General features: G+C 38.6%; 1 protein-coding gene across 1 annotated transcript; it reads right to left on the bottom strand.

The window, feature by feature from the left end:
- Positions 1–3,847: 3,847 nt before the first annotated feature.
- Positions 3,848–7,453, bottom strand: LOC116680119 (transmembrane and immunoglobulin domain-containing protein 1). Its single transcript, XM_032509410.1, has 6 exons — positions 7,298–7,453; positions 6,266–6,347; positions 5,818–6,108; positions 4,679–4,966; positions 4,471–4,574; positions 3,848–4,378 (listed from the first exon to the last, which is right to left on the bottom strand). Exons 2-6 carry the CDS (start codon positions 6,324–6,326, stop codon positions 4,367–4,369), a joined length of 756 nt encoding a protein of 251 aa, XP_032365301.1. The 5' UTR covers positions 6,327–6,347; positions 7,298–7,453; the 3' UTR covers positions 3,848–4,366.
- Positions 7,454–11,841: the final 4,388 nt, after the last annotated feature.

Genomic DNA, 11,841 nt, shown 5'->3' with positions numbered 1-11,841 from the left:
CGTCAGGGACGGACTCTGATGAATCCTGAACAAGTTTCAACCAGATTTGACAAAGTACACTGTAGTTACAGCCATTTTAACAGTGATCGCAACACTCACAATGGCCGCCATGCACGCCCACACCGTTTAACGAAAGTTTTTCTTTTATAACTTTCATCTTCAACATCTTAAGATGACTCAGACTGAATTTGAAGTCGATCTGATTAAATCTCTAGGAGGAGTTCGTTTAAGTATATCACCTTGTCCTTTAGAACTACTCCTGTTGCCACTAGGGGGCACTATGACTTTGAGCGAATTTCGGCGTGTAGATGTTTGTCAGGGGCGGACTCTGATGAATCCTGAAAAAGTTCAAGGCATTGGACAATGTACAATCAAGATACCCTCACTTCCTGTCAGACGGCATTTTCCTGTTGCCAGATGGTGGCGCTATCTCCAAAGTCCATATTGGCCTGCAGTGTCCTCAGGCCTGGAATCTTGGTGTTTGTGGAAATTTTCAAGCAGATACGACAACGTCACACTGTAGTTACAGCAATTTCATCTTCATCGCTAAACACCCAAAATGGCCGCCATGCCACGCCCACACCGTATGACGAACAGTTTTTCTTTTAATAACTTTTCTCGGTAACATCTTAGGATGATACACACAAGTTTGAAGTTGATCGATGAAATCTCTAGGAGAGTTCGTAAAGTATAGCCCTTGTCTTTTAGGCCTACTTCCTGTTGCCACTAGGGGGCGCTATGACTTTGAGCCAATAGCGGCGTGTAGATGTCGTCAGGGCGGACTCTGATGAATCGTGGAAAGTTTTCGAGCTAATCGGACAACGTACGCTCAAGTTACACCCCACCTGTTTCGGTGGCGAATCGCACAAAATGGCCGCCCCGCCACGGCCACGCCCTATGACGAAAAGTTTTTCTTTAATAACTTTTCATCTAACATGTTAAGATGACACACACCAAGTTTGAAGCTGATCGGACGAAGCTCTAGGAGGAGTTCGTCAAAGTACGACATGTGGAAATGGGCAAATCGCACTAATTTCGCACATTCAAAACAAATGGCGGACTTTCCTGTTGGGGTTAAGGGGGGGGCTACCATGGAGTTTTTATGTCCGCCCTGCCATGAAATATGGGTACCAAGTTTCGTGAGTCTACGATAAACGTAGTGCGGGGCCTGAATTTTCGTAATTTGTAGGTGGCGCTAGCGAGCATTTTTTGTGCGCCTATTCCGAAACCATTAAAATACGTAAATTTTCACCAGACTTGTGCGACCGCCAAATTTGTGAGTTTTGAATATGATAAGTCCTCCAAAAAGGCAATTCATTTGACGGAAATTAATAAAGAATAATAATAATTCCTTCAGTTCCAATAGGGCCTTCGCCGCCTGTCGGCGCTCGGGCCCTAATAATTCCTTCAGTTCCAATAGGGCCTTCGCCGCCTGTCGGCGCTCGGGCCCTAATAAATTATGATATATAAATACTAAAGTTCACTCATGATAAAATTCGAAATAAAACAAAGTATTATTCACATTAGGTATAACGTTACAAGAAGTAAATAAGAGCCATTTCCAGACATTAAGACCGAGATAAACAAGTTCAACTCTTCACAATCTTGAGCTAATGCGTTAGCTACCTAGCTAAGTGCAACGTTAACTGGCATTTAGAGAAATCACTGCACAATTATTTGGCAACGTTACTGACCAAAAATGTTGATTTACAAAGCACGGAAAATGACCCGCAACCACGCGTAAAGTAAAGTAGCAGCTAATCGAGTTATTGAAAGTTTGATCTGGATGTTTTAGCTTTGCACCTTTCTGATTATCTTTTTACACCAGAGGAGCAAATAACAGCGATTTAACACGTGTGCGTCATATACGAACAATAATTAAGTTACAAGATTAACATTTGTAACAACTTATACGTTTTAAAGAACCAGTGGCAAATGATTATTATTCACAAACAACAAAAACAGGGCTTTGTTGGCGAAAGCCTCGTTACCTTATCAGCAGTAACATTAATGTTACTAGCTAACTTATGCTAGCCCACCTCAGTTTACACTAAATACGTTACTACGTTAAATAACTTATGTTGAACACCAGTTACTCAACCGTCTAGCTACAGTGACACTAGCTTACCTTAAAGTACCAGTTGTGAGAATTGACTAGTTACTTCAGCTGCCTCTTGCTGTTGTTTCTTTCTTCCACTGTTTGAATTTGGCGGTGGACCGCAGACCGCACGCAGACACACATCACCACGCCCTTCACGCAAAGCCCCCCGGATGACGTAACACGTTACGTCTGGGCGTATTGGTCATCATGAGTTGCAAAAATGTGCTTCAAAGATTAAAAAAAATTGATGCTTTGAAAATATTAACGGACACCTTGATTGTTAAAAACACATTTTTGTCTTAAATTTTCTTATTTTGAAGGCCACGTTTTGCATAAAAAATGTAAAGGGTCACACAGAAAACCAATTTTGAAAAAATACTGAAATTACACTCCCTTAGGACAAACAAATCAGAGACCATAATCATCCAACATTTCAATACCTGTTTTGAAATTCTATCCCTGTAAAAATGAGATTTATTTCTGTAATATCCCTGAAAATTATCATTACTATTTTCATCATCACCACCTTGTCACATTTTGTGAAATATATCCTTTCATTCCTCCAATGTAATCCTATACTAACAATGTTCAGTTTTTTTTTACTTGGGGTAAGATGTTGATTTTTTACCATACCAGGTGTTTGATACATAGGCTACATAAGGAATACAGAAAATGGCACGTTCACGCAGATTATTATTATTAACACATCTTATAATAACGCAGTTCAATATAACAGAGCCTACATGTCATGTTATCCGTATGTTATTGCATTTTATAATGGTATGTGGAATTGGAATTCAGATTAAAAATCTTAAAGGAATTACTTGGAAAAGGTTAAATTAAATAAATACCTACTGACATAGACGGAACAAGGACAACAGGTCACAAAACACTGATTTGCTACTTTCCACACAGCGTGAGTTTGTCTTTTTCTCATGTGTCATTAGTTGCACGTTAACACAAAACTCAGATTAGGATCAGGATGGACTGGGCAGGGTTTAAAGCAGAGTGACCAGCAGATGTCACTACAGACCTGCATGTCAAACAGTTTTAAGCAGTGTTTTCAGATCCACCTACTGTATTTTGTTTGTCTGTGGTGATTTAATAAAGGCATCAATACGCCCGTGCTTTGACTTTTCCTTAACCTTTAATCTATTTTGTATTGTAAAACAATTTGTGATGGACCTGTGTTTTACAAAAACTATTTTAGACATGTCAATTAGCAAGCAAACCAGAGCTTTTTGCAACATTTACATTCTAATTTTGGCATGTAATTAGCACATAAAAACCTCTGAGAATTTCCCAAAAGGAACAATTAGACCGTACAGTATTATTACTAATTACTAACCTCTGGACATAATAGTTGCAAACTGCCAAGTCTGACACTCTGACACTTGAAACAACCAAATAAGTCAATTCTTGACTACAGATTCAAAGTTGCTGCCATAGTCTCAGATTACCTGATCTATCTCCACATTAGATAACCACTTAACTGTGCACACCTGTGCATTCTTGTCAAACATATTACCATCCTCATTTGGCACGGGGCTGTTTTATGTGAACCTGTTAAAAGTTTCTCCGTTGGTAATAGTGCAACAACCTAGACCTTGACCCTTATTTACTGCAAGTCTGTGTCCATTATTCTCAATAAGAGTAAATGTATAACGTGATTTTAACAAGTCTTGGTTGTATTGTTGAGTCAGGAGTTAAAGTTCAGTGCAAATGTGGAAACCAAAGACCAAGGTCACAAAAACAAAAGCACTTTTATTGCAAAGATAACAAGAAACAGACTGTGGTGCATCACACTGTGAAAAGTAAAAAGTTTAAGGATGGTCTTAAATTCACATTGCAAAAATATGAATCACTCGGCCATAATCAACAGAGAATACAATGAATTTCATGCTACATTTTGTTGTTTGATTTTATAGCACAGTTTGGGAAAAATGCTTATTTGCTTAATACCAAGAGAAGAACCTCATGTTGGTCAATAGCTTCATATTTATCATATAAGATAAATGTGAAGCTACTGCCAGCAGCTGGTAAGCTAACCATCTGCTAGATGTATGTCACCCAATTCTCAACGGACCGATAGAAGAGTTGTATTGGTCTTCAAACTCTCAGCATGAAAGCAATTAAGCCCATATTTGAATGTCAAATATGATAAAAGGGTAATCACGGTCACCAATCACAAAAAAACATGCCATGATGTCTTCATGGCTTCTCTCATTTGTTGAAGAAGAGAAGATTGGTTATTCTGAGCACAACCTACTTGCAGCACTGTCAAAAGAGAAATGCAGCATTAGGAGGTTCAGTTTGTAATGAGACAGGGTCAGTCTTTGTTCTGAATGTAAGTGTGTTCTGCATGTTACCTTTGTAATTTTGTCCCACCGTGAAGCAATGGCAAGAAGTGCAGTAAGGCACACCACCACTAGGCCTGCTATCATGGGCATTAGTGGTACCTTCAAGGTCTTTTCTACAGATGAGGGGGAAGACAATGATCAACCCACTTTTTCTTACTTTACATCACTGACTGATTCATTATTTCATGTGTTGATTGCACTGATTGTGTGAACTGACCTGTTACTGCAACAATGAATTGCTTGCTGTGTCCTCCATAGATGGGGGACTCTGCTGTGCACTGATACGTGCCTTCATGCAAGCTTTTCTTCATTTTCTTGGCGGTTAGCCGGCTTGTTAAGCCGTCATTGGTCACCGAGAAGCCACCTGCTAATAGATCCACTGTGCTCCCATTTAGTTTCCAAGACACAGAAAACACAGGTGGATTGGCCCAGATATCACACTGCAGGACTAGCACTGCCTCTTCTTCTACTGCAACTTCCTCTGACCCAGAGAGCTGTGGGGGATCTGAAGAGGAACATTTTCAATTGTATTTTGCAGCCAGCAGTTTTAACAACGCTAATAGTATGCTTTTATAGATGACAATGTCAGTTTGTTGGTTGGCCCACCTCTTTGGTCCTGACTGAAATACTGTAATTAAATATTTACTATTACAGAAGGATTGCCATGCTTTTTTTGTACCGACCTTCATGGGTCCCTGAAGATGTATTCTAATAACAGTCCCTCTAAACCTAGATGAAGAACGTGGTAAACAGTGTTAAGCAAAAGCATGTTAGCTGATGTTAGCATTTAGCTCAAAGCACCACTGTGCCTAAGGCTGCCTGTAGACTCTTAATCTTGTTTTTTTCTTCTTCCTCAGTTTGTTACTGCAGCTGTTGCTTAACAAGCCACACAAGCAGGTCTGTGAGGCTGTGCTTAGGCTCTGCTAACATCAGCACGCTCACAATGACAATGCTCAGATGCTGATCTTTAGTGAGTGAGGTTTCACACGTTCATTGTCTTAGTTAATCACGTTAGCATGCATGCTAGAATGAAACACACAGTGTAGAGCTGAGACAGATGGGGATGCCATTTCACAAATCTTGAGTTGATAGTGACACTGGAAGAAAAGTCAGTGGATCACACAAATCAGTGGGCTCATCCTCTGGGAAGCATGAATATCTGCACAAAATTTCACAGCAGTTCATTTAATAGTTGTTGGGATACTTCCATGTGGACCAGAGTGGTGGACTGACAGACTGACATTGCCATCCCTAGCATGGCTTAAAATACAGTTGACCCAAATGCTTTATTTAAGTTATCAATTACAAGTAGCATACTTATCAACATAATTACAACATTCATTTAAAGGTACTCACATGTGACATTCAGGGTGACTGAGGCGGTAACTGTGGCGTTTTTGCTCAGGTGGCAGGTGAAAGTGGCACCATTGTCTTCATAGATGATGGGTGTAACACACACGCTGCTGTGACCTTTTTTATTTTCTTCTGTCAGACTGATGGCAGCACCATTCCTCTTCCATACCAACTCTTCATCAGCCTGACTCTCATGGTCGCCGTCAGACTGACATACCAGAGACACAGTCTTCTCCAGCTCTGTCTGTATAACACCCTCACTGTTGACTCCTGGGACAGACTGGATCTTGACACCTTAAGAAAAAAAAGGGGGGAGAAGGTTGAGACTTTAAGAGACAGCTGAGTGAAGCGGTAACAGCTTAGACTGCACACAACAAAATCTTTTATCGGAATAATAATAATAAAAGAGGCCAATTCAATTCTTGGTGACCAGACTTGCAAACAGGCTTACCTAATGTCTCGGTTGCACAGTACAGGAGGAAATGGAAAAGAAGGGGTCTGATCAACTTCATTTTACCCGTCCTCGGATGAACCTGCAAGTGAGGAAAAGATCATTGAAAAGAGCATTAATAAAAGATTTATTAAAAATTCTCATTTAATCAAAATTTACCAAAAGTCCAGCAATTTTCAACAACAAAAATATAAAGAAGCTCCAGACATGCAGCAGTGATAGACTCTGTCATTTGTTTGCATTAATTAAATCTACAGTATATAATGTTTTTACATTGCTTTGTGTTTCCTTTCATAATGCCTTCCATGGTTTACATAAAGTAGTATGAATTGTTGTTTTTTAGTCTCAGTTGTTTTTCTCCTTGTTAGACTACCAACATCTGTGACAAAAACAACAATACTTAACACATTTATCGTTTGTTTTTACCCACATTTTAAAGTATAGTATATTAGAGAATTAGAGAATTGTTTTCAAGCGTTGGTTTAAGAGTACAAAGTCTGAAAATGCTTTTCAAGGCAATTATTTTCATGAAATCCTGCCATTTCATAGATTTTTGTTTTGCTTCATATATTACACACAAGCACATTTGGTACAGTTCGACTCATCAATTGCATTTGTCATATCCAATTTAAAATATCTGTCATACAATAAGATTAAGCAGGAAAATCAATGTTACCAGAATATTGTATCCAAGAAAGGGAAACCAATTTTATTACATAGATTATGTTCTCCCCAGTGTTTTACAAGACTTCGAAGACTGAATTTTGCAACAATTGCCTGTTAGATCTGCCGTAAAATCATCCTTTTGGATAAAAACATTGCAGTCCATTATAGTTCGCTTGTTCACACTTATTAAAGTTAAAAGCAAAAATATGTGATTGTGGTTTGTTTAAAAGAAATATTAAGAGTTACTATTTTTTTTTTAGAAGCAAGTCATACCAGCAACACAGTACCAATGTTCTCTGGGTTTACCCTTAAATTAAACATAAAATATGTGAATAAAATGCATGATAGCGCTAAAGTTACCCTTACCAGACAATGGTTATTTCTTCTTATTTCTTGTCCGTGTTTTCTTTGTTCTCCCTGTAAACATGAGGATGTGGAGGATTGTTCTAGCCTCTAGCTAACATATGCTTCATGTCCACACTCTTATAACTTTCTTCACTGTTTCTCAACGACTTTTTCATCATTCTCCTTCCTGTTTGTGCCAACACCCTTTCAATCCTCCCACCCCTGATTTTTTTTATTGTTTCATACTTCTAATGTGCAAACGCAAGGAAAGTCTTTATTGGCTATAGTCATTACAATGGCACTAAAACGTCTTGAGTGTGTAAGCATTCAAATGCACATCTTGTGCTTTCTTCAAATTTTAGTTTTTAATAATTAAAGGTTGTTAAGCCCACAAGACAGTAATAATGCATTTGACAGTATAGTCCTACACATTGTTGATGAAGCAAGTCACTGTTGTTGGCTAAAATCCTGCCCTTCTAGATTCTTTCAGGAAGAAGGGTTCAAGTCCGTAGGTTGGATAAAAGAACGTTTATTACAATGGAATATGTTCCAGAGACAAGGTTAGGGAAAATTATGCATCCATAGCTCTCCCTAAATTTGTCTCACTCTTTTCCCTTTCTGGTTGATCTTATGTGCACAGGGGGGTTCAGTTGCTACCACGTGACATGTTTGTGCGTTGTGTTTTGTCTTCAGAAGGTTAGTGCCTAGCAGAGCTCGGCCTGCAAAACAGATAACAGGTCTGAGACTTCTACGGGAGAGGATTTTCACCCAAACACAAGACGTGTCCCTAACCACCCTTGGCCCTGCTTTTCCTGCTTTTCAGGCCAGATGATTGACAGTAAGCAGAGACTAAATGTATTAATAAAAAAATAAGTCATCAACAGCATTTTTGGCATAAATGGAGAGCAAAGCTGCTAACTACCCAGCGGATAAGTGCTTTTACATTTGCACTTAAAACAACAGTCTCTCTTCTGACAACTTCTTTACTGGACACACTGTGACATATATGTTACCAGCAGAGATGGCAAAAGTACTCACTTCCCGTACTCAAGTAAAAGTACAGATACATGTGTTAAAAAATACTCTGGTAAAAGAAGAAGTACTGATTTAACTTCTTTACTCAAGTAAAAGTAACAAAGTAGAGGCTTGGAAATTTACTTAAAGTATAAAAGTAAAAGTAGCCTTGACAAAGCTCCCTGGACCAGACACATGTTACCAGAGTGCACGCTGTGAAACCACAGTGGACATGGAGAAAAGGATCTTTATATGCCATTGGCTACATTTTAAATGGCTGTCTGCCAATAGGCCTAAAACATATAGCTTACTTATTGTGACAGAGACTGGGACTCCAGGCTAATAAGATTCTGACCAAGTAGCAAGATATGAACTCAAGTGTGATTTTGTGAGAAATCTGTGTATATTCCCATCCAATTAGATTCAATTTGGTATTGATGATGCAGAAATAATAACTAACTCCAGTGAAATTATTTTAAACTTGGTGAGGACTAGATTAGGACTGGATTGAGAGCTGATTCTGGTTTCCAACTAGGACCCAGGTGTGTCTGTTAAAACACAGATGAAGACAACTTCTCTCTGTTGATGCTTTATTACAATCAAGCATCAGTATAAACATGGGCGTGGGTAGCTCTGCTATGGCTGTTTGTGGAGTAATAAATTAAATAAATAACATTGTAAAGGCTACCGTACACAATGCATAGGAATCATATATGCTAGTAAATAATAACAATAAACTTAATTATTATAAATTATCTCACTGAGCGAGGGCGTTCAGCAATCGCCATTATATCGAATCAACAACCAGGTGTAACCTGGCTCACAGGTGTAACCTAGGTAACAGGTGTAACCTGGCTCACAGGTGAAGAACACAAACAAGCTAACTTTTAAATGAGCAAGAACTATAGACCAATGCAACAACAGACTTAAATGAACTGACAGCATAAGTTATACGACTTACAGTTCTCAAAGAGCAGACGAATTTAACTGGTTATCCTCCAGAATGTCCCTTTTTCTTTTCTCTCACTTTTTTCTCCGTGTGGCGTGCGCGCCCGCTCGCGGTGTGAGGCGCGTGTCCGCGCTATTCTCCGACATGCACCACTCACAATCACACCTGATAGACCAAATTTAGTACAAAAGTAAAGTAACAAGCCAATTTTGTAAAATGTAAGGAGTAGAAACTACCGATATTCGTGTTAAAATGTAAGGAGTAAAAGTAAAAAGTCGCCAACAAAATAAATAGTAAAGTAAAGTAAAAATATCTGAAAAATCTACTTGAGTAGGCCTACAGTAACAAAATGTTTGTACTTCGTTACTTCCCATCTCTGGTCACCAGTGGTAGAAAGTAACAACACATTTACTCAATAAGTACTTAGGTACACCTCAAAATATTTCAATTTAATGCTACTTTATACTTTTACTCCGTTTTAGGGTGATATAGTACTTTTTGCTCCACTACACATACCCGTAGTTCCTTTGCACAGAAGAAAATGTCAATGTGGATCCAATTTGAGATTCATCTATACTACTGGGTAGAATAGTAGTGTAGAAGTAACTATGAGTCTCAAATAAATGTGCAAATATGATGAAGTTGAAGTATAAAGTATCACATAAAGTGAAGTAAAAATTGTACTTAATACTTAGTTAATGTAACCCTAATGTAACCCTAACACTAACAGCACATTTGATGGTTGTAATTAGCCTTATCATGAGTAACAATGCACAACAATTAAATGCTGCTTTTACGTTGCAATACAATTATGCACTAGTAATAGTACATATCAATGTAGTCCATCACTGACAGGGACTATAAGTCAGTAATACTGTGAGTACATTCTGCTGATATTAATGTTGTACTTTAACTCAAACACCACGTTAATTTTTGTACAAAGAAGTGTAAAAGATCTGAATATACAAATACCCCCCCCACTGGTACTGTGCTTGAAGAAGTGGTAACAGTAGTTTCTTCTAACTACAAAAAAAAAAAGGACTCTTTCGTTCAGATTTAATAAATTTAATGCAAAGAATATAATTCTGTTCTGTTCTAAAAAGCCAAAATGCAGTAGGCTACATAGGAGGTAAAAATTGAGTTAAGTTACATTTTATCATTTAATTAACTTACTTTGTCACGGAAATGTATGGTGAAATATAACTAGAAACAGTAAAATGTACTAGAAAACAGAAGTTAAAACAAAGTAGCGGTGACTGCACTCTGCTTGAACTTTTTTCACTTGTTAATTTAAGTTTATATGGCATATTTTTTATTTAACCTTTTTTTTTAACCTGGAATAAGACTCAGTGAGATTAAAAATCTCTTTTGAAAGTGACCTGGCCAAGACAAGCAGCAGGAGCACAACTAACAGGGTTTCAAACCACTTCAATATGTTATGGGCAGGCAGGGACGAGGACCCAAAAGCAGAGTACCGGAGGCAGGCAGGACTAGGCAAACACAGGTTTATTAACAATAGTCCACAGGGAAAAACACAGGGTGAAGAGGAACGGGCACCGTCTTGGAATAATCAAACTCCAAAAGCAAAATAATCCACCATCAGGATGGAGGGAGGAGGCCAAGCAAAACAGGATAACTGGGATGGGGAAAAAACTCACGGGGAAGAACTGGGACTAAACTCCCGGGGAAAATTGGGAATACACGCAGGAGGCACGAAGACACAACACGTCGACACGACATAAGGATCTGACAAGAGACAAAGGGAACACAAATACAAGAGGTAACGAGATAACAGGGAACAGGTGAGACATTAGGTGAACCACATTAGGGCGAGGCAGGACAATCAGACAAGCATGTCGCAAAGCTAGACAAGACTAGACAAGACAGGAAACCAGACTACCAAAACAAAACAGGAAGCAGAACAAACAGACACTTACCGGGGAACAAGAGACAGGATAAACACAAGACCAGGGAGAAAACTAAGAAACAAACACAAGGAGGCAAAAAAAGGGAAAAAATCCCAACAACAAAACCCCAAACCATGACAGTATAACATAATAAAAACATACTTACATACAGCCAGATGTGCCGGCATCCAAGTCATTTATGATGTTTTTAAATGTCTGCAGTGAAACCTGCTCTTGAAGATTAAGGTAGCTTTTTACCTGTAATTCCAAGCGAGGAAGCAGCATACCCTTTTCCAAGTTCAGTACATAGGGACAGTTAGGAAAGAAAAAAGTCTCAGGAGTGTAGACAAAAAAGCCATGCTGTTTATCATTATAAGCTTTGGCTATTCCATAATCAGCACATGATATTCTACTATGTAAGCTTGACTCCTCATGTGTATGGCCAGATCAAGGATTAATGGTTAGCAACAATTGCAACATGTTGGAGAAGAGTGTGATCCTTATGTGAAGTTGCACACTTGACTACCTAGTAATGTATAGACCAGATAGACACATGCAAGGATCTCTTTTTGTCACCATTCAAACATGTGTCCTCTTCAGCTATAACACGTTAGCTGATAGCTGTGGTTGTGACCTCTTTTGCCTATGCTGTGTCTTTTCCGAAATATAAATATCAACAATTTAAACCAAAAGTT

The sequence above is a fragment of the Etheostoma spectabile genome, unplaced genomic scaffold (genome assembly GCF_008692095.1).
Source record: "Etheostoma spectabile isolate EspeVRDwgs_2016 unplaced genomic scaffold, UIUC_Espe_1.0 scaffold00018318, whole genome shotgun sequence".
Taxonomy (NCBI): domain Eukaryota; kingdom Metazoa; phylum Chordata; class Actinopteri; order Perciformes; family Percidae; genus Etheostoma; species Etheostoma spectabile.
This window is presented reverse-complemented; position numbering and strand designations above follow the sequence as displayed.

What these genes read in the sequence shown, in the direction of transcription:
- LOC116680119 (XM_032509410.1), bottom strand. Translation starts at nt 6,326, where the DNA reads ATGAAGTTGATCAGACCCCTTCTTTTCCATTTCCTCCTGTACTGTGCA. An exon ending in CTGTGCAACCGAGACATTAG is followed by an intron (nt 6,109 to 6,265) that starts GTAAGCCTGTTT and finishes TTTTTTCTTAAG; the next exon opens with GTGTCAAGATCCAGTCTGTC. An exon ending in ATTCATTGTTGCAGTAACAG is followed by an intron (nt 4,575 to 4,678) that starts GTCAGTTCACAC and finishes CCTCATCTGTAG; the next exon opens with AAAAGACCTTGAAGGTACCA.